This window comes from Trichosurus vulpecula, chromosome 4 (genome assembly GCF_011100635.1).
Source record: "Trichosurus vulpecula isolate mTriVul1 chromosome 4, mTriVul1.pri, whole genome shotgun sequence".
In the NCBI taxonomy this organism is placed as follows: domain Eukaryota; kingdom Metazoa; phylum Chordata; class Mammalia; order Diprotodontia; family Phalangeridae; genus Trichosurus; species Trichosurus vulpecula.
Window position 1 is genome coordinate 244,542,122 of NC_050576.1, and position 23,260 is coordinate 244,565,381.

General features: G+C 43.3%; 1 protein-coding gene across 1 annotated transcript; it reads left to right on the forward strand.

The window, feature by feature from the left end:
- The first annotated feature begins 839 nt into the window (after positions 1-839).
- CLDN11 (claudin 11) lies at positions 840-22,315 on the forward strand. The gene is made up of 3 exons (XM_036756656.1): positions 840-1,375; positions 6,949-7,113; positions 20,989-22,315. Exons 1-3 carry the CDS (start codon positions 1,150-1,152, stop codon positions 21,219-21,221), a joined length of 624 nt encoding a protein of 207 aa, XP_036612551.1. The 5' UTR covers positions 840-1,149; the 3' UTR covers positions 21,222-22,315.
- Positions 22,316-23,260: the final 945 nt, after the last annotated feature.

Sequence of the window (23,260 nt, forward strand, 5' to 3'; positions counted from 1 at the left end):
TTGTCATTTCTGTTCTTTTGGCTCAGTCGCACGTTTTGAGGTACTGGAGAAATGTGTCATTCTGTCTAGCTGCTAATGATAATTAATAGCATTTACCTGCTTTATTGCTTTTTTCTTTTTCCTGTACACCATCCTGATGGGCTTGCAAATTAGAAAGAAAAAAGACCTACAAGAATGGGCACATGACCACACTGCTTAGCTTTCTTTTCTGAAATGCATTCATTTTTTCATTTTTCATTGAACATATATTGAATTCATGCTATTGTGCAAGGCACTTAGGCAGTGGAGAGGTTACAAAGATATGGAAGACACACACAGGCCCTGCCTTCTGGGGGTTGGGAGGAGACAGAGAGACAGAGACAGAGAGAGACACACACACACACAGATAGAGAGAGACAGAGACAGAGAGGGAGAGACAGACACAGAGAATAAGAATGAATCAGCTTTGTTAGTTGTATTTGTTTTTACAGAGACAATCACACAAATGGACAGACTGAGAAACGAGACAGACACAAAGACATAGAGACTGACAGAGATCAGAGACACACAGTCACTTTTCTCTCTCTCTCTCTGTCTCTGTCTCTCTCTGTCTGTGTCTCTCTGTCTTTCTGTCTCTCTCCCCCCCCCCCCCACCCCTTCTGTCACACATGCACTTTAAGTTCCAACACAATCCAGTGCCCCCCACCTCCCCCGGTTTACCACTCCTTTCTCCTGTACGATTCCAAACCGCGCCCCCAGCTAGGCCCTCTTCCCTGATTGGTTTTCTTGTGCTTTTGCTGCTTTCGATTGGCCGGGAGGAGGCGTGGCTCCTCGGTTTAAAGCCCGGGGGGCGGGGGCGCGCTCCTCAGCCTTTCTGCCCTGGGTATCCGAGAGGCTGGCACCGCTCAGAGCTGCGCACCCTGTGCCCCTGCCCCGTCGGTCTGTTGTTACCACTGCCGTTCTCGCCCCCTGTTCCTCCCCTGGCCGGGCCAGCCAGCCTTCTCGCAGCCCCGAATCGCCCGGCCGGGTGTCCTGGGAGAGAAACGCCAGGGAGCACAGAAGGCAGCCCCGCCGTCCTCGCCGTTGGGGCTGGGCACAGCAGCCGAGCCCCCAGGGACAGCCGGCTTGCTTGAGGGCTGAGGAGGGTGGGGGGGCTGGGGGACCGCGGCCATGGTTGCCACTTGCCTTCAACTGGTTGGATTTGTGACAAGCTTCGCGGGCTGGATCGGCATATTGGTGGCCACGTCCACCAATGACTGGGTAGTGACCTGCGGCTACACCATCACCACCTGCCGCAAGATGGACGAGCTTGGCTCCAAGGGGCTCTGGGCAGACTGTGTCATGGCTACGGGGCTCTACCACTGCAAACCTCTCGTGGACATCCTCATCCTGCCAGGTAGGGGTTGCCTCCTTCTCCCCGCTAGTCCCTTCTCTGTCCACTCCCGTAGGCTGTTTTTGGGGAACCCATTCTGGGGTCCTAATTTCTCCCATCAGCCATCAGTGGGTTTACTTCTCATCTCTAGCATGGGGTGATAGGAGTCTTTAAAGAGAGTCTCAGAAAGATGGATATAATGCAATGGAAAGAGTACTGGAGTTGAGAGAGATCTAGATTCAAATCCCTGCTCCACCAAATGCTTAATCCCTGTGTGACTTGGGGAAATTCGCTTCCTTTCTTTGGGCCTCAGTTTCCTCATCTGCAAAATGAGGGGGTTGGACTAGATAACCTTTAAAGTCCCTTCTCGTGCTAAACCTACGACCCTTCGAAATCACAGGGCTATGTATGAGGAGACTTCAGACACCATCTAGTTAATATATCTTATTTTACAGTTAAGGGAAACTGAGACTGAAGGAGGTGGAGTGACTTGTCCTAGGTGGCACAGGTAGCAAGCATCAGATGGGGGATCTGAACCAGGTCCTCTGAATGGACAACCAGTCCTCTTCTCACCTTAACACCCAGTGGAAAGGGCATGAGATTGAGACTGGGAGAAAATAGATTCAGCTCCAAGCTTGTGACTTACTATCTGCATGACGCTGGGCAAGTTACTTTCAACAACCTGCTGAGTCTGTGGGGTGCTGGTCACTGGAGGAAAAGAGGCAAAATCCATCCCTCACCTGTCAAGGGACAGGGATGAATTTAAGGATCTATAAGGTCTTTCTTCGGGCTTTTGGTGCCAGGCTCTTAAGATCGCTTTCTAGCTCCCATATTTAGGGAGGCAAGTACCAATGAAAAGTCCTTCCCCTAGTTACTTGCATTTTTCCTTTGCTTCATTGTTATTGCTGAAGCTCATTAACAAATACTTTCTTTGTTATAGCCCTGCCTTAATCTCCACTCCTCCCATCACTGCCCCCTACCCCATCTGCACACCATACTTGATCTAGAAACCACAGGCGCGTAATGATGCCAATATTTCCTTTGAGGCTTAGAATTGGACTCTCAGAGTTGGAAAAGATCTTGGGGCCATCTAGTCTGACCCCCACTTGAACAAGAATCCTCTCTACAACATAGCTAACAAGGGGTCATCCATTTGTTTGAAGTTCTTCAGTGGTTGGTTGGGGGAGGGATCCCACACCATCCAACGCATTTTGGAACAGCTTGAATTATTGGGATGTTTTTTTCCTGACATCAAGCCTAAATCAACCTCTTTGCCACTTCCCTTATTCCTCCTGGTTCTGCCCTCTGAGACCAAGCAGAATTTGTCTGATTCCTCTGTCCAGTGCAGAGTTGGGGACTGACTGAGGTCTTCTGGAGTGATGTGAACATTCTCCTTGCCTAAAGGAGGTGACAACTCCTTTGGCCCTTAGCACCTCACAATCCACATCCTCTGCCTGGTCCATCTGTTTCATCTCCCAGCTTTCCCTTTCAGCTCCACAGTAGGAATTCATTTCAGTCAGAAGACCCTTCTGGTCCTTCTGTGCTTAGCAACATCCCTTTTCAGTTCCCTTACTCTGCTGGGACTGGGGTGTGGTGGCATCTGAGTACCAGCATCTGTTGAAGGGGTTAGGGAAGAGTCTTTAAGCCTCTCAGACTTTCATTCTTGTTTAATTCATGAGGGTTCCTTTTCCTTCTCTCTTAAAGATGGTTTTTTAGCTGCCAAGAACCCTGTGGTGGATGGGAGCAGAGCCAGGATGCTCAGGGCAATTTATGTTTCTGATAACCTATCATTCCTCTCAGCTGCCAAGGTGATTTTTTCCAAACGTACAGGTCTGATCTAAGACAACTCCAAAAGACTCATGATGGAAAATGATACCCACATCCAGAGAAACATCTTTGGAGTTTGAATGCAGATGGAAGCAGACTATTTACCCTCCTTTTCTTTTGTTGTTTTGTTTCTTCTTTCTCATGGTTCTTCCCATTAGTTCTAATTCTTCTTTACATCATGACTAATGTGGAAATATATTTAATATGAATGTATAAATAGAGCCTATATCAGATTGCCCGCTGTCTCGGGGAGGGGGAACAGAGAGTGGGGGAGAAAATTAAAAACTCAAAATCTTATGGAAGTGAATGTTGAAAATTAAAAATAAATAAATTAATTATAAAAAAATGTACAGGTCTGACCATGTTACTCGACAAATATTTTTGGCTCTCTATTACCTCCAGTTCACGTATAAATTCTCCGTTTGGCATTTAAAATCCTTCCTAACCTGGCCCCTTCTTGACTTTTTGTAAGGCTTCTGGAATTACCCCTTTGCAAACACTCCATGCTCCAGTAACACTGGGTTACTCCTCAAACTAGAAACCTCAAACTCCTGGGCTGCTCCTCAAACTAGAAACCTCATCTTCTGACTGTGCTTTTTCACTGGTTGGCCTCCAGGTTTGCAATCCTCTGCTCCGTCACCTCCACCTCCTGGCTTTCCCTTCAGCAGGAAGACTTACTGGGTCCCTCCTTGATAGTTCTGTTCCTCTAAAATTATCTTCCAGTTAGAATTTGCACTGCTTGTATCTTGGCTACCCCTGGTTATTTGCATATGGAGCCTCCTAAGGGCAAGGACTGTATTTTTGTCTTTGTATTCCCAGGGCTTAGCATAGTGCCAGACCCAGACCCACAGCAAGCACTTAATACATGCTTATTGACTGATAGTTTACAGAGAACAGGAGCTCTTCTTCTTAACACTAGATTCCAAGGCTATTTGTCCATCTGAATCACCTCCATCACCTTTTTGTTCCCTGTACCCAGGAATGTGCTAGTAGATGTTTACCACCCTCCCCCCCCCCCCATGCACGTGGCATACTTTTAAGTTTAATTTGCATTATTCACATTTTCTCTATCACTTTCTGAAGTCTAGACAATCAATAAAACAACAAATCAAGACCTCATTTGCAGTGTTTGCCAATTTCTGAGATGTAAATGCTCACCCTGAAAATTTAGTAATAAGGAGTAGGTTGGAGCAGTTTTCAACCCACCCCGCCTGCCCCTGACTGTTCAGTTCCTCCTAACTATTAAATGCTCAATACTAAGATAGTGTAATGGAGGATAAGAGGTGATAGTTTAGTCAAAAGAGCCCTGACTCTGGAGACAGAGGACCCGGAAGTCAAAGCCTATTTTTGATGACTACTTGTCAGACCTTGAACAAGCTATTTAAATTTTCTGGGCCTCAGTTTTCTCGTCTGTAGAATGGTGAGGTTGGCCTAATTACCCTCTGTGGTCTCTTCCAGCTCTAAATCTATGCACCTGTGATTAAAATCTCTGCTCCCTGTTTGACTTTGGACAAGTTGCTTGCTCTTCCTGGGACTCAGTTTCTTCATCTGTAAGATGAGGAGGTTAGACTCAATGACCTGTAAAGCCCTTTCTGAATTTGATGATTCCATGAAATAATTTCAGAAGGAAGACTTGACAACTGGAAACTTCCCTTAGGCTTTTGTTTTCCCCTGTGCAGGGGGTGTCCTCTGGAAAAAAATGTACACAAAGCACACTTTAAAGTTTAGTCTGTGTTATTAAACTCTCCATCACATTCTTAAGTCTAGAAATCAATGAAGAGAAAAATCAAGCCCCGATTTGTCAGCATTTGCTGATTTCCTAGGTATAAATGGTCACATTGAAAATTGAACAATGAGCTCTCTCTTTTTCTCTTTCTCCCCACTCCCCTCTTCTCTCTCCAGTATGAACCAACTCTAGTACATACCTGCCTATGTGAATTAGAAAGGGAGGCAGAGGCAGGTTTGGTTCCCTTAATTGATTTTCCAGAAGACTTAGAGCTGGAAGGTCTTTGTGAGGTCAGCCAGTCCAACCCCTTCAATCTTCAGATAAGGAAACTGAGGCTCAGAGAAGTAAGCTGTGGAGTTAGGGTTTGAGCTCAGCTTCCAATGTGCCTCTCTGGTAAGTGCTCTTTTCTCCATTCCCTGCTGCCTCTCCAAGTTTAAGGTCAGGTTGAGGTTTGGATTGGCCCAGGACTGGCTTGCCTAAAGGTCACAGGACCTTTCATCTCATAAAGCAAGCAGGGAAAAAGCCCTCCATGAAATTCCTTGCTTTAATAATAGACCCTGAGGAAGGATGCCTCTTGGTTCTTATTGGAGAGTTAGAAATCTCTTCTCAGGAGTCTTCATCATCATTCCTGAAAAGAGGTAATGGCCACTTCACTCACTTCCATGATTTTGTCTATACCTTAGCACACTTGAGTTACTGTGGCTGAAAAATTATGGGATGCAGGGGGGGGGAGGCAGCACTCTTCTGGTGATAAGCCTTCCAAAATCATCTGGGCTGGGCATGGAGGGCAGCAGATACAGGCTGTACTCAAAGTCCTTTCCTGGTACAGCCTCTGAGAGTCCAAGGTCACTTCCACATTATCATGAGACATTGACAAAGGGTTTTAATGAAGGATGTCTGTGCCATGTGGTGAAAAATAAACTGGAAGACTGGAATCCCACAGCCAATTTTGCTGCTTCCTCCTCTTACTTAATCCCAGTGGTTGCTTTCTACTGATTTCCTGGGGCACCAAACTCTAAGACCAGGGGTAAGGCATGTGTTTTAGTCTAATCTGGCTCTTAAGGGCACAGTGGCTGAATTGATCAATTATTCTGGTCCCTCTCCTTTTCCTCATTCATTCAACAAATATCTACTGAGATGTTATTGCTGGAGGGTGTCTATAGAATGTCCCCCATAGAAGGTAAGCTCCTTGAGGTCAGTTGTTTCATTTTTGTCTTTGTGTCTCCAGTGTCTGTCATGGTTCCTGGCATGTAGGAGGTACTTAAAATTAGTAGGTACCTATTGATTAATTGAGTCACTTTGTGGAGCATTACACAAAGCATCTTCTCCAAAAGAGAAGATGCTGTCTTCACTCTTGGACTACTTGGGGTGATGAAATATACATGCCTGAAGTAATACAGTAGCCACATAGCAAAATGTAAAATGCTGTAACACAAACTGGATGTATATGTCGAGCTCTAGAATCAGAAGACCTGGGTTCGGTTCCCACCTTTTGTGCTTATTACTTCTCTGAATGTCCCACCTTTGGTGCTTATTACCTTTCTGAATGTTTGCAAATCACTTACCCTTTCTGTGCTTTGGTCTTCTCATCTGCAAAATCGAGGGGTTGGGATAGATGAATTTGGAGGTTCCTTCCAGCTCTGAATTTATGATCCTAAATGACAGAGAGCAAAGGAATAATTAGAATGGGGTGGGGTTATTTAGGGGAATCTTTCTGGTAGTGGAAAGTCTGAGCCCAGAAAAGAGGTATCCATGGATTGGTATCTCCCTCATCTCTCATCTTGAACCAAACTAGAAGCAGTGATCCCCAACATTTTTCTTGTCTTTTAGCTATTAGTTATGTGGAAAGATAACAACATGTAGTGAGCCATTTCAAAATTGAGTTCTATGACCTGATATAGATCTCTTATTTAATGTGGGAGGTGGTCTAATTCATCTAGAGCAAGTGGAAGGAGGGGGCCAAGAACTTGGGTGAGCCCTTGCTCACTCAAACACCAGTTGCCCTCAGTCTAAATCTCTTTCTCATTGACTTCATTCTTGACAGGTTATGTACAGGCATGCCGAGCCCTCATGATTGCTGCATCGGTCCTGGGCCTACCAGCCATTTTCCTGCTATTGACTGTCCTGCCCTGTATCCGGATGGGCCATGAGCCAGGGGCTGCCAAGTACCGGCGCTCTCAGCTGGCTGGGATCATGGTGATTCTCTTAGGTAAGGAGAGGTTTTCCGCCAGCTTTTCACCCATTACAACTCTACTCCATCAGCTTCCTAGATACTTAAATGGTCCTTAAGTAGTACAGGAAAACAATTCACAGGTTCTAGTATCAGAAGCTGTGGTTCAAATATGACCTCTGATGCTTAACTACTGGTATAGCTTTGGACAAGTCACTTCAACGACCCTGGGTTTCATTTTTCTCATCCACAAAATGAGAGGGTTGAACGAGATGCTGATCCTTTGCTCACTTCATAATGGTCTTTCCATCCCTCTTGAGTTGTCCGCACTTCATCAGGGTGATGGAAAATTTGCAGAACTATTGGGTTACTTCCATCCCTGGAGACTCTTAGGAAGAGAGTAGGATGCTGTGTGTCCTTGGTGGCTTAGATAGCAACTTATCAGTGCCACCAGCAGGATTAAGAAACATCTGTGGTTGCTATGGGGCACAGGTAGGAGGTAGGGGAAAAAAGAAGAAGAAAGAGTAAAGACGCACAGTTTCCTCACCTGGAAAATGAGCCAGAGAAGGAAATGGCAAACTACTCTAGTATTTTTGCCAAGAGAACCCCAAAGGGGGTCACAAAAAGTCAGACACAACTGAAAAAATGACTCATCAGCAACAAAATATATGATCGCACAGGGAGAAAGAAGAGCCAGAGAAGAAGATAGAGTGAAAGGAAGGGTAGAATGGAGAAGGAGGAGGCAAAAGAGACAGAAAGATTTGTCTGTGACTGGGTGTGATAGAATGCTGTTAACAACGGTCTTACCTTTGCCTAAAGGCAGAGGCTGAAATAGGTACATTTATCACTAGGTCTTCTGCCTAGGTTCCCCCCCTCACCCCTGAATTCCATTTGTTTGTATTTCCTTCTTCAGTTCTATTTCCATCTTAGCAGTGGAAAGAATTCTGGTCTTGGAGTCAGTTGACACCCGGTTTAGAATTCTGCCTTTGACACTAGCTGAGTGTTCCTAGACAAGTCACTTAACCTAAGTTTCAATTTCCTTCTTTGTAAAATAGGGTCAGCCTGGAGTCAGGAAGACTCAACTTCCCAAGTTCAAATCCAGCCTCAGACATTTAGTAGGTGTGTGACTTTAGGCAAATCACTTAACCCTGTTGGCCTCAGTTTCCTCATCTGTAAAATGAGCAGGAGAAGGAAAAGGCAAATCGCTCCAGTATCTCTGCCAAGAAAACTCCGAGTGGGGTCATGGCGAGTTGGGTACAACTTAACAAAATGCCTGAACAACAACAAAATAAGGATCCCGGCCCCTCTCTTTCAGGATCAGTGTGCTACTCAAATGTGTGTAAAGAACTTTCCATGCCTTAAAGTGCTGTACAAACGCCAGACATGATGATTATTATTTGTGTGAGTTTTGATAATTATGGCTGTGTAGAATGAGAATTCTATACCCCCTAACCGGAAACACCAATTGTGTTGCTTGGCAGCAGCAGGAATCTTTGTGGGGAGGCTTCCCTTTCAATCTCAGTCTCCCTATCTGTAAAATGGGGATAGTAATAGCCCCTATCTCACAGAATCGTTGTGAGAATCTAATGACATAACATTTGTAAATTGCTTTGCCAACCTTAAAGTACTTTGTAAATTGTATTTTTAGAACAGTAAAAAAAAAATGTAGAGGTTCAGAGAGTTATGAGGAAGAGCTTTAGGGGCTGTCGGTCTTTAGGGGCATTTGGTCTTTAGGCACAAAGACTTTTTATTTTCGTGTGATACACAAAACAATGGTCACATGACCACCCCCTCTAAACTCTTGGGGATGTCTGTAGGGAGCGTTTGATAGGCAGGTCTTTGTATCTGCTTTGTTCTCCCAGCTGTTTGGTCAGCTTGTGAGATAATAGGGAAATCATATTGGTAATAATCCCAGTTGAAATACTTTTCACCTTTTGCCTCCTCCTCTCCCCCTCCCCAGTATCTACTGGTGTGATTTTGATATTTCGTGCACATGCTCCTAAACCGCCCATGAAGATTCAGGAAGGCTAACAGATGTAGCCGATGCATCTGGAAGGGACCGCGCCTTTGGCTGCAGAGAAAGCAGTCTCCCCCAAGTAACCCTAGGTGTTTAGATGCTTCTAATTAACCTGGATGAAGTTACTCCTTGTAAAGCAACTGGCATGATGGATGAAAAGCAAGCAGTTCTGGAGTCGGGGAGCTGTGAGTTCCAGTCTTGCCCCTGACACATACTTTGTGACCCTGGACAAATAACACATCTTTTAAATCCCCATTTTACAGATGAGGAAACTGAGACAAACAGAGGTTAAGTGGCTTGCCCAGGGTTGCACAGGTAGTAAGCATCTGAGGCCAGATTTGAACTAGAGTCTTTCTGACTCTAGCCTGTACTCTATTCACTATACCACCTAGCCACGCCTTCTAGCTCTAATATAATGACAGCTGACATTTCTCTGCTGGAGTCACACCAGTTGGTCAGCAAGTGCTTATGAAATGCTTGCTATGTGCTAAGCATTGTGTGGTCCTTATAATAGCCCAGCTCCAATGGGCAGGTAGTAAAGGGCTTAGTATTCCCATGTTGCAGATGAGGGAAATGTAAAACGAGGGATTTGGACTAGATGGCCATTGAAGTCCTTGCCTGGGGGACCCCTGGAGCTATGACCCCATGACTTGCCTAAGGTCTCATGGCTAATAAGGTCTACTTGAACTCGGGTCCTCTGATGTCAAATCCAGTGTTCTTCCCAAAACTCAGAACCAAACCAACTGAGCTCACGAACAAGTGCCAGCTGTTAAGACAAACCAGTTGTTTTCAGATACCTGACTGGCTGCAGCAAACAATTTCTTTCTCTCATTTATTCTCCCTCATACTGGCCTTTATTTGTAGACTTAGCCAGAGACTGAACCGGAGTGAGGTGGGGTTGGGTGAAGGCTGTGTATGCTCTTCTTTGAGAGGTCCCCAGGCTCAAAGCCCGGGGTGAAACTGTGGCCCTGGATTCCATGTGTCTGGTTGGGAACCCTCGAGGCTGCACATCTCCCACTAATTCTGGGCCTGATTTTTCTCTTGGGGCTTGGCAGAGAAATATTCCATCTGAAGAGATTTAGGAGCAGACTAGTCTTCTCTTGAGCTGCCGATCTTACCCAGCTCCGCCTTGGTCACTCAAGCTCAGATTGCTCAATGGCCCAGCCACTGTGTGGGACATTGTTGTGACTTGGATGGGACAGCACTGGAAATGTGAAGCTCATTGTCTCAAGTGTGGCACCTGCAGATTTTCTTTTGGGTCTTCTCAGCACAAAGCCCTGAAGCGCCTTGTTTTCTCTAGTTGGCTTAATGAGGGGGAGGAGAGAGAGGAGGAGAAGGGAGTCCTTTGTGTCTCTGACTTGTGTTGGGCCCCTCTTGGTAGAGAAGCCAGTGCTGCGTTCATGCTGGGTCCTAAGGATCATCAGTGAGGGTGGAGACCAAGGTGGCAGCTTTTGCAAACAGTGCAGAGTGGGGAAATGGAGAACTTTGAACAATGTCTTCATTGGTCCTGCTACAGACGATGAGTCCACAATTTCTTCTTTGACATTTCTTTCCATATACTATGTATGTCTTTTTTTTTATATCCTAATAGAAGTTTAATAATAAGAGTAATAATAATTAATAAAGATACTTTCAGGAAACCTACAAATGACTCATATCCAAGTACTTTAATTACAAAAGGCAGTCATTTTATTCACACATGCAATAATCTACAGAACATTAAACATCACAGAGTAATAGCAGGATAGTGACTCATCCCAAACCTTTTCATCTAAGCTCCATCCAGTAATAATGAGGATAGGGAATAGGGACTGGCCTTATGTTTTCATTGTTTTAGGAAACTCCTGAGGGAGGAAACTCCCTCCACCAATGCAGGTTGCAATGTATATTCTTAGAGAGTTGCCTAAAAGGGAATAAGTATTTATTTAGTGCCTACTGTGTGCTAGGCACATGGTGTTGAGGACTGTACAAATATTCTCTCATTTGATCCTCACCAGAACCCTTGCAGGTATGTGCTATTACTATTCTTTTTAGAATAGCTTTTTATTTTTATCCGTTCTTTTATATCACTTAGATTTTTACCATGTTTCCCTTCCTTTCTACTCTCCCAGAGAGCCATTCCTTATAAATATTTTATAATAAAGAATTTTTTAAAAGGAAGAAGAGGCAAAAATCAGCAAAATAACCTCATAAACACACACACACACACACACACACACACATAAATCTGACATTGGTTGGTGCTGTTATTATTATCCCCATTTTACAGATGAGCAAACAAATACTGAGAATTTAAGTGACTTGCCCAGGGTCACACAACTAGTAAGCGCCTGTCCAGGATTTGAACTAAAGTCTTTCTGACTCCAAGTTCAGCACTCATATCCCCTGTGCTACCTATCTGTCTCATAGAAGAATGAGATGATGATGATTGACGTTAATTATAATAATTCCTTTATTAAAGTATTCTTGTGATGCCTCATTGTGGCATGGAGGTGACCCTGGGTTCTTGAAGTCTATGGCAGTGTAGCTATGGCAGATGCTACCAAGGGGGAAAGTCTTCAAGCAAAGGCAAAGACAAAAATCACGTCCAGTGTCTGAAGACCCACCTAGCTAAGTGTGGAGAGATTCATCTGGAGCTTCCGTCAAAGCATAGCTGAGTCTCACCTCCTACACAAGACCTCTCCTCCCCTCACCCACTTGTTGACCTACTATCCTTAAAATTATTTTGCGTTACTTTCCACATGCTTACTTCTATATGTATTGTATCTTCTCAGTAGAATATAAGCTCCATGAGGTCAGGATCTATTTCCCCTTTGTATCCCCAGTGCCTAGCACAGGTTTCTTGCATTGAATTGATTTGAACCAGCATGAGCTTGGTTATTAGAACATGAATTATTTGGCTATGGTATTACACAGAAAAGATAAGTTTTTGTAATTTAAAAAATTTGGTATTATTCACCGTTCTCTGGGGAGAAAAGGACAAAGAGCTCAGTTTCTGCCCACTTTCTAAACTATACAAGCAGCCAAAGCCACAGACTTTTGTCTTGCCACCAGATTTTAATGACTCTGGAGGAGAAAGTGAGGCTGGTGACTTTGTGAAGCTCTGCCTCACTTAAATCCATTTCATGCACAAGTCAAGGCATCACCCTTGTGATGTCATTGGTCTTCTTTGAGAACAAAGGACGAATAACAAGAAGTAACCAAAGGGTCAGCAGGTTTCCTCACTGAAGCCAAGGGAATGGGCCAACATCATCCCCAGTAGAGGGGAGGGGATGAGAGATTTTGATCTGTAAGGGACCTTAGAAGCCACCGAGCTCAATCCCCATAAGTAGAAGAGTCAGGATTGAATCCAGAATGCCATCATGCTGACTCTTTCTTTGGGAACAGTTAGATCTAGTCAGGGTCAAAATACTTCAACATTTAACTTTCAAGAAACTTCTTTAAAGCATGTTCTTCATGCTCTGTCTTGTGCTGGGCACTGAGAGACACCTATACACCATAGGATCGTCCCTTTAATGATGCAAAGGACTTTAGAAGTCATTGATTCCAACATCCTCGTGTTATGGAGGACCTCTGTGCTTAGCACAGTGCCTGGTATATAGTAAGTGCTTAATAAATGCTTATTTATTGATCAATGTAACTTGTCCAGGGTCACATGGCTAATAAGTATCTAAACCCAAGTCTTCTTGACTTTAAGCCCAGCACTCTACTACTCCATGTTGCCTGTGGATAAATAAGATAAAGGAGGCACAGACATTAATCTGTTCACCTCTAGTCTTTGCACTTTTCTGTAGAGAAGGCCAAATGGTGCTCTTCCATTTTAGAATACTGTTCCTAATGACTGGACATCATTGACAATTTCTTAGTCTCCTTTGTGGAAGTAGATGGATCCTGGCTATGGGGTAGAAAGGTTGGATCTTTGCTTGTTGCTTTCTGAAAACTCTGGGCCACAGCATGAATTTTCCAAAGGGGAAGCTGATTGAGACCTGTTTTCTTTCCTTTTTCCTCTAGAGTTAGACAGCAGAAAAAAAGTTTTTCTATGTGGCATTACTTTTCCTCTGGTAGTTTCAATCTGAAAACTTCCTTGCCTTAATCTGTGAAGACTTTTCTTTGTTTTTCAATCATCCTTAAGAGTTTCATTCAGTGATTTTCCTTTGTGGAAGCTGGCTGGGGAGAGGCTGGCGTTACAGCACCATGTTGTATAATCTCAAATAGAAAACAAGTCAATGTGCATATATGTCAACAAACATTTATTAAATGCCTACTCTGTGCCAGGCACTGGGGATATAAGTACAATGAATGAAACAATTCCTTCTCTCAAGGTGCTTAAATTCTAATGGAGGAGACAGCAAGGCCATAGGTAAATACAGATGAAATTAACATAACTTATATCAAGAGAATAAAGAGAAACAAATTTACATCAAGAGAATAAATACAAATACATACAAAGTCATTAAATACAGGGTAATTTGGGAGGAATGGCATTAACGCAATCCTAGGATATGTGGTCTGATGTTTCTGGCTTTATCACATTAGAGACAACGAAGGCTTCTCTTATACTTTCAGCTCTACCTTCACATATTCTTGTTCAACAACATAGTAGTAAATGCATATGAATGGTAAGATGGGCCTCCTTTCTTGATGTCAGTATCAGAGTGATGTTGGCTATAAATGAGTTTTCTAAGGTTCCTTCCAGTTCTACCAGACTCTGTAGAGTGTGGGGTGTGTGTGTGTGTGTGTGTGTATGTGTGTGTGTGTGCCTGACATATGAATTAGGCTAGCATTTGAAAGAGTTAAAAGAAAAAAGGTGGTGACCTGTGTGGGCTAGAAATAAAGGAAAAACTATTGAAAGTTGGCCAGGAAAATAGTGTGTTCAGTTATTCCATTGGTTTGATGTCTGTTGTAAATATCAAATCATCATAAAAACAAATCTGTGTATCCTGCCAGATGGATTTCTTTTAAAGTCTTGATTTTAGAGAAAGATAAATTGGAAAAGGGGAAGCCAAAGGCTGTCCCAGTCTCAAATGATTAAAAAAATGAAATGAGATAGACAGGCAGTAACAGTCCTGTAGAAATATCATGACTGTCTTTGCTTCAGAGAAAGTCTCATTTTTGAAAAATGAGCTGATATATAGATGATAATCACAGCATTTATAAAAGGCAGGATCATAGGATCCCAGATCTAGATCTAGAAAGGATGTTGGGATCTGTGTACTCCAAGTGTTCTGCCTTTTACAGCTGAGGAAACTGAGGCCCAGAGAGTGTTACATGCCTTCCTCAAGGTCACACATCTAGTAAGTGTCAGAATTGGGATTTTAGCATAAACAAACTGAATTGGGAAGAACTTTGCAGTACTGTTTGTACAAGACCCCAGAGTCATGCAGAATCCATTCTGATGACAATGGTGTTCCTTGTTCAAAAAGCAGTATTTTATAAAACTCCTTGACTTTTAGGCTGGAACACTGAGAGTGACAAAGGCAGAAAGGAAGACAAGTATTTCAGGGGACCAGGAAGGCTCCTTCCCTCTCCCCTCTTTTTCTCTCTCAGGAATGATAGGAAAGTCATTATTTCAAGGTGGAATCATCAACGTCCTTAAGTCTAGTTAATTCCATCACTTTGTCCGTGATGTGCCATCTACTGAATTTTCTAAGGACCCACAAGTAATACAGGTACCTTCTGTTGTGTCACAAGATTTTATATATGAGAGAGATTTTGCTTGTTGTCTGTATGGAAATGTGCTTCTTTTTAGGAATATGAAAATCAGTCAAAAGCTACCACTTATCCCATTATTTGAAAGTAACTTAAGGCAAAAAACATTTGCTGTTGCTGAGGACAACAATCAGCCACTTTCTCCAATCTGTCAGGCCAAGGCTAGATTAGCCTTCTACGTGTACAGAAATGCTTTCTCTGGGCTTATGAAATAGAATTCATGCCCTCTTCCCCCCATCCTGAGGTCTCTTCTCTCTCTCCCTCCCCCTCTCCTTCCCTTCTCTCTTCTCTCTCCCTCCCTCCCTCTCTCATTTCTTTCTCTTTTCCGCCTTTCCCTCCCCCTCTCCTTCCCTTCTTTCTTCTCTTCCTCCCTCCTCCTCTTTTCTTTCTTCTCTCTCTCCCTCCTCCTCCCCCTCTCCTTCCTTTCTTGCTTCTTTCTCTCCCTCCCCCTCTCTTTTTTTCTTTCTTTCCTCCCTCCCTCCCCCTCTCCTTCCCTTTTATCTCCCTCCCTCTCAACTGTTACATTCTATGAAACAGGAAGGAAAAAATTGGGCCATTGTGGTTTAAGTGTTCCCTTTAAGTTCACCTTTATAATTTCTAGGGACTTAACATTCCAACTTATGTATGCTTCAATGAATACCAGAAATGAATGGTTAGCCAAGACAATTGCCCTACCTCTCCTTTCTTTCTTCAAATCCCCATACCTAGCAGATGGCTTGGATTATTTACATTAGAAAAAAAATCTTCCTAGTTTAAGTTTATCTTAATATCAGAGAGAACCTTTCAATATATCAGATAGGTTTCCATTTGTCTCTCAAGAGAAATTTCTTGGAAAAATCTATTAAACTGTTTCCCTTTGTCCTTAAGGATCTCTGAAAGCTCAATAATTCAATGGACCTAGGATCTCCATGATGTATACCCATAGGTGCAGGTCTCGAGCATCTATACCTTCTCATTCCACAGTATTCATGTTCATATCATCCACAAATTTTCAGCAGATGATCTACCCAAGGTGCTTGGGGGTCTTCCTCCTGGGTCTTTTAACCATCCACGGGTCCCCTTGTAGGTGATTTTGTTAGCAGCAGAGGCAGCATGGTGGAAAGACTCTTGGATTTGGAGGCTGGGGAGCTATGTGTTTAAATCTCAGTTCTGACACTTACCTGACTGTATACTCATGGATAAATTACTTAACCTCTCTAAACCTCAGTTGCCTTGGCTATGAAATAGTGATAGTTAAACTTGTATGACTTGTTTACAAGGTTGTTGAAGGAAAGAATCCTAGAAATGGGAGCTACTGTTACTAATGGCTTTTGGTTGATAGTGGCTTGGCTTGTGTTTTGGTTTTACTGGTCAAAATGTATCCCACCCTCCCCCAAAGCCATTTCTGTAACAGAGGAAATTTTCCTTTGTTTTCAGTCTCTTCCCCAAACATTCTTCATCCTAAGGGCAATTAAAGGTCAGCATCTCAAATGACCCTCTCATTTCTCCTCTTGTGGTATGGAAGTCAGTCTGTTGTTTTCCATTGGTTTTGATGTGGTGGCTTTGTGAGAGCCACAGGAATCCCATCCAGGGGTAGCATATCTGCTAGGAAATCAAGACATTTCTGGAATGAGTGCTATCTTACATTAAGAATATGTGAATTAGGAGATTGGAAGAATAGGATGTCTGGGAACCATCAGGTGTGTTCATAGGGTCATTGATTTAGAACTGTTGGCTATCTGAGAGGTCATCTAGTCCACTCACCCATTTTACAGTGGAGGAAACTGAGGCCCAGAGAAATTAAGTGTCTTGCCCAAGACCACACAGGTGGGAAGCATCAGAGACAGAATTTGAACCCAGGTCCTCTGACTCCAGGGCTACTGCTCCTGCCACTGTACCAAAATGGCATGGTTGGAATCAGAGTGAGGATTTGTTGATTTTGGAAGCCATCTTCCAAAAAGGGACCATAGGATCCTAGACTTAGGGCTGAGGGGTAATCTTGTCCAGCCCTCTTATTTTGTGAGAAAACTGAGGCCCGTAGAGATGAAAAGTTATTGTGGTACAATAGGGAGAGCTCTGTGGTCACGAGACCTGGGTTCAAATCCCCTCTCTTGATCTTGATGACCCAAGTGACCATAGGCAAGTCATTTACCTCACTGGGCCTCAGTTTCTTGATCTGTAAAGCCTCTGAGGTCTCTTCCAGCTCTAGTCCTGTAACTCTATGAACCCAAGGTCTCTGACTCCAAAGCGATGTTCTCTCCACTCCACCCAGCTCCATCTCCTCCTGGGGTGGAGTTGGAAGGAGAAGAGCTACCACATGCATGTATGCATAGAATTATTCTTATTTTTTTTGGATGGGGGGGGGAAATCTGGGCTTGCATCAGGATAGGTAGAAAGTTCTTACTGTGGAAAGTATCTCCACTATTGGAGACTGGCATTTCCCTTCAAATCTTGAGAGTTGCCGGGAGGCACATAGAGACTTGCACAGGCCAAAAAACAAGACTGAAAGTCAGGGCTTCCAAACTAGGTGGCCAGACCTATATACCTGTAAATATATGCACACAAATATCCATTCATATACATCTTTAATTATGGAAAATTCCTATATCAAAGCCTGTCTAGACATTTTCCCAATCTCATGTTTGTTAGCTAAACTAAGAAATTAAACTAAATCCAGCCCTGAACTTGTCTGAGCCATCTTCAAATACTGAGCTGGTTCTCACCACAAGAATCAGGGCAATGGATTGTTGAGTCAGTATATCTCAGCTGGCAAGTCAATTAAGTGCTGTGGACCTCAGTTTCCTCATCTGTGAAATGAAGATATTGGATGAGGGCTTCTGAGTGCCCTGCTAGCTCTGGAGCTAACTTCCGCATATTTCTACACAGCCCCAAATGATGTAAATGGGTCAAGCCAACCAATGTTTATTAAGTACCTACTATGTGCAAAAAACTGTCCCTTAAAATCCTTTAAGGCTCTGTGATTTGGTGGGTGTAGGGAGTCCCTCTACCAATGCAGGTCTCAATCCCTCTGTAACTGAGAAGATGATCTCTGGGAGTTGCTCTGGCCAAGCCCTTGGATCTTATGTAGGCTGGTCCTCAGACAAAGGGCCTAAAGTCTATAAATGAAGTTTATACTACAAGTCTTTTTAATTTGGAGGACTCATCATGGGCCCAGTCTTCCAGAATTCAGGGTCACCTCCATGCCATGTTGTGGTAGAAGAGCAGACAGTGGAGATACAAAAACATAAATGAAAACTATCCTTGCCCTCAAGGAACATACGTCTGTTGACTGACCATCTTATAGTAAATTTGGGTTGCATGGACAGGGAAACTGGGGGAGCCTCACCTGACTGAATGTCCTTTGTTCTAACCATCACATGGAATCTCTTAGTTTAGTTCCTCATTGTCAGAGGTACATCTTGCTATCTTTGTGTCAAACATCTAATATATTGTGGAAACTTAGTACATGTTATACAAAAACCTATGTTTTACTTACTATCAGCACATAATAAAGTTGGTTGAAAAGCTCTTCCTAGGTGAGAAAATGCTGAGTCTTTCCTCACATTTAAGAGAGACATAGAAATGATCCAATTTAATTTAAGTGCCAGTGATGAAGGAAAGCATTACCGTTTCTCCTCTGCAGACACAGGCTGGAAGTGTGCAGCCACAGTGACTCTGAAAGGCTCTGCAGAAGTCAACCAACAAATATTTTTAAGCACCTACTGTGTGCCAGGTACTGTACAAAGTGCTAGAGAAACAAAGAGAGGCAAACTGTCCCCATTCTTAAGGAGGTCATAGTACAAGAGAAAATTTATTAAATCCCAAGATGTAGTCATGTCTGTTGGAGATGGGAGACAGAGGCAGATTAATAGTACTGTGAAGATACTCCCACCTTACTTTTATATATCACTTTACTATTTTCATATAGTATGACACCCCCTAACTTGCCCCCTTAAAATTCTTGCATCCTTTAAAACACAACTGACATATTGCCTTCAACCCAAGGACTTTCTTGACCCACCTTCCTGGTTCCAACCAGTTGTTGGGGCTCTCTTCTTACGGAAATTACTTTGTATTTATTTGTGTATGTTGTATCTCCTAATGGAGTAGAAGCTCCTTGAGAGCAGGGATTGTTTCATTTTTTTTGTCTTTGTATCCAGAGTACCTGGCACATAGTAGGTGCTTAATCAATATTTCTTCAGTTGAATTCAGAGTTTTCTCATTTGAGACAGAAGCCTGTGTTCTTCACCTCATGCCATCTTGTCAGTACTGCTATCAACTTCCCATTAGGGGTAGTATTTGTACAGAAGTGGACCTCAAGATGCAGGAGGTCAAGGAGGAAGCTGGGGCATTGCAAGCTCTTACCCAGAATACCTAGAAAGGGGAATAAGGCTAGGTATTCAGTTGCATGAGATAGTTTAGTGACCATTCTGCCTAGCAGCAGGGATGTCTTTGGAGGCTATTTATAATCCTTTTCTTCTATGTAATCTAAACAAAAGTTAAGTGTGGGCTACACATTGCAAAATTCCTGTGTCTCCCAGGTTAAATCTCATTATAACAAAATAACATTTTCGATCAGCTCTCTTTGCTTCAAAGGATGGTGTGGCAGAGAGCAGACAGCACACTGACTTCAGAGCCTGAGGACCTACATTCTACCCCTCTCTCTTCTTGTTGTTCAGTTATGTCTGACTGTTTATGACCCCATTTGGGGTTTTCATGACAAAGATACTAGAGTGGTTTGCCATTTCCTTCTCCAGCTTAGGAGGAAACTGAGGCAAACAGGATGAAGTGACTTGCCTAAGGTCATATAGCTAGTAAGTGTCTGAGGCTGGATTTTAACTCATGAAGATGACTTTTCCTGATTCCAAGCCCAGTGCTCTAACCACTGCACCACCTAACTGCCCAACCTCATCTCCTCTACTTTCTAATTATGGGAACTTTTGCAAGTGAACTTCTCTGGACCTCAGTTTCTTTCCCCGTGAAATGAGGGGCCTGGGCTGTATGACAGCTTTAACATTCTATAATTGTATTCAGTGATTATTTACATTCTTGGAGAGTATTTGGCAATAGTATAAATAGAGACTACAGAAGGATTTCAAAGCAATCAAAGCAATTATTTTAAACAATATTCCTTACAACAAAGTTACCTCAAAACAACAAATCTGGACAGTTTTTATATAATGTGATTTACTCCATGTGAATAAAGTGAGTGGTGAATTGGGCCAGGCCGACATTGGCCTTCCCTATTTGGATAGCTCCGACTAGTGTCTTTTCCTTCCTTCCTTCCTTCCTTCCTTCCTTCCTTCCTTCCTTCCTTCCTTCCTTCCTTCCTTCCTTCCTTCCTTTTTCTCTCTTTATCTCCCTCTCTCTTTCCTTCTCTTTATTTCCCTATCTCTTTCCTTCTCTTTCTTTCTTTTTCTTTCTTTCCTTCCTTCCTTTTTCTTTATTTACCTCTCTCTTTCCTTCTCTTTATTTCCCTCTCTCTTTCCTTCTCTTTCTTCTCTCTTTCCTTCTCTTTCTTCTCTCTTTCCTTCTCTTTCTTTCCCTCTCTCTTTTCTTTCTTTCCCTCTCTCTTTTCTTTCTTTCTTTCCCTCTCTCTTTTCTTTCTTTCTTTCTTTCTCTCTTTCTTTCTTTCTTTCTTTCTTCTTCATCTTTCTCTGTCTTTCTCTGTCTCTCTGTCTCTCTCTGTCTCTGTCTCTCTCTCTCTCTCTCTCTCTCTCTCTCCCTTCCTTCCTTCCTTCCTTCCTTCCTTCCTTCTTTCCTTCCTTTTCTCCTTCCTTCCTCCCTCCCTCCCTCTCTCTCTATCTTCCTTCTTTCCTTCTTCCTTTTTTTCTTTCTCTCTCTTTCCTGTCTTTCCTTTTTTGCTAATGACTTGACTAGAAAATAGTTTAGTTTTTCATTTTAGGGTGTTTCTGTGTGTGGGGAGGCAAAGACTTCATGCTCTTTTGACAAATGTTCTTCATCAGCTGCTAAACGTTGCTAAAGACTTTGTAGAGACCTGACTTCTGCTCTAGACTCCTAGGATCGCAGATTTAGAGATGGAAGAGATCTTTGGTGTGGCTTACCCCAGGTCACTCCTGCCCTAAGTGGCGGAGCTGTCAGAATTTGAACCAGGTTCTTTCCACTGGCCCACACCACCTCTAGGTGGTGCTGGCGGGCCCGTCTCTGACAGATGCGCCATGGTCACTGCTTTCTTTGTGTTTCTCCAGCCCTGTGCGCCTTGGTGGCCACCATCTGGTTCCCTGTGTGCGCCCACCGTGAGACCATGATCATGAGCTTTGGCTACTCCCTCTACACGGGCTGGATCGGGGCCACCCTCTGCCTGTTTGGCGGCTGCGTCATCCTGTGCTGCGCGGGAGATGCTCAGTCATTTGGGGAGAATCGCTTCTACTACTCTTCAGGCTCCAGCTCCCCGACTCACGCCAAGAGCGCCCACGTATAAGGGAGCATCTGGACTTCCCCTGGCTGGCCACTGAGGTGCGCCAGCTGATGGACCGACGTGCCTAGGGTTTGCTTGTGACAGCGGGTTGTGCAAGAACTCCCCTGCCAAGCTCTGACGCCGAAGGTCTAGAAAAGCCTCCTGTCCAATGTTTCGTAGCCTGATTTGCCCACCTGTTGCCTTAAGAGAAATCTCTCCCTCGGTTGTACCCCGCTACCTGTCGCCCATGGTTCTGCCCGGTTCAAGCACTACCAAAAATTCATATTAAAGAACCTTGGGCCACACCTCTGTTTATCTTTTTTTTTTTCCTTTTCCTGCTTTGGGTATCTTATTTCGCTTTTGTAGGTTTTTTTTTTTCTCTTCTGTCTTATCCAACATTTCTGAGTTGGGAGGAAAAAAAAGACACTTTCAAATGTTTCAAATGACAATGGGAACCTCCTAGAGATGCCTCCCTGGTCCATCGCTCCCTTTAACAGCGTGTAACAAATAGAAAGCGAAGGAATGGGGCAGACGGGTTTGGCAAGGGAGGTAGAGGAAATACTGGAACTTTCTGACCCTGAGAAAGGTGTTTCTGTGAATTCAGAAGGGGCAAGGGGTTAGGGGTAATTATTTTTTCCTTTTTTTTTTAAATTTGGGGTTTCACACTTATCTATACTTAGCTTTTTATTTTTCACTGCTCCTTTTTGCAATCATGATTTTCCTGAAATTCTCAATTCATTAGCATGAAGGAAATGAACCGATTAGGCTCTAACCACATAGTCACTAACCCTGCCTAGCTTGAAATGATATTCCACAAAGCAGTTTCTGATTTTTTTTTCTTCTGGGTACAGAGTAGTTCTTAAACTCATTTCATGTTTCCATTTAACCATTAAAAAACACCACCACCACTTTCCCCCCTTCCTGCCCTTTTGTCCATTCTGACAACCAGCTTGATGTGGTATTATTGAATACGTGCTGTACCGGGGTGTCTGTAGGTCCCCTCTCATGCCGAGCCATGGTGTGCCAGCTAGAGAGAGAGAGACACCCATCTCTCCAAGTACTGATGCATTTTGTACCTTAAGTAAAGTACTGTAAAAATAAATAACAGACTCTCTGTGAAACTGGCCTTCAGTCTTCTGTATTACGGAGGTATAACTTTTTTTTTAAACTTCAAATTTCATCCATATTTACTAGCGGTCAAAAGGATCTCCTTTCATGTGTCGGGAAGGGATGATTCTGCTTGGTTCTTTATGATCCTAACACTAGGGCTGGAAAAGATCTCAGGCCATCCAGTTCAACTCCCTAATTTTATAGGTAAGGAAACTGAAGTCAGAGGGGTTAAGTAACTTGTCCAAGGTCATACAGGTTAAGGAGCTGGGATTGAACTCAGTGGATTAAAAAAATCCTCCTTTTGCACCCACCATATCAACAGAATGTGAGTTGATCTTGTAGGTCACTAAGTCCAACTTATACTTCAACAATCACCCTCCCCTCACCCCTCTCCTCAATGTACCCACAACTGGTAATCTGGCCTTTCATTGAAAACCTCCATCAAAGGGGAGCCCACATCTCCTAATTGCTCACCCTAGAATCAAGACCTGAGTGTTAGCCCTGTTTCCTGGTTTCAGTGATATCTACCCATCAAGCTACCTTGCTTGAATGTGTACTGTGGAGATTGGGCTATGAATAGAATTATTTATCAAAAATTCCTCTTATTCAAAGAATGGTTAAAGGGATAGGCCAGGGCTTAAACCCAAACCAAAGCCAGCTTTTGGGAATTTAAAGGAATTGTAGCTTCTAACTACTGGGTTGATTTCTAGCCATAATCCTATGGGCAGCAATAAATGTTGGGTAGTGGAAATATTTAGTTTCTAAGTTTTTATTTTTTTTCTATGATGTCTCTATAGATATGGGTCTGCTCTGAGAAAACATAGACTACCCTTTGTTTGCTTTCTTTTCCCCTGCAAATCAAATGTGAATTTCAGAAACCCTTTGGTGATCCAACAGCTGCCAAACATTTCCTGTTTGGGAACATTTATTCCAGGCATCAGAGAATGCATAAA

Coding starts and splice junctions, on each gene's coding strand:
- CLDN11 (XM_036756656.1), top strand. CDS start 1,150: ATGGTTGCCACTTGCCTTCAACTGGTTGGATTTGTGACAAGCTTCGCG. Junction 1,376..6,948: donor GGACATCCTCATCCTGCCAG/GTAGGGGTTGCC, acceptor CATTCTTGACAG/GTTATGTACAGGCATGCCGA. Junction 7,114..20,988: donor GATCATGGTGATTCTCTTAG/GTAAGGAGAGGT, acceptor GTGTTTCTCCAG/CCCTGTGCGCCTTGGTGGCC.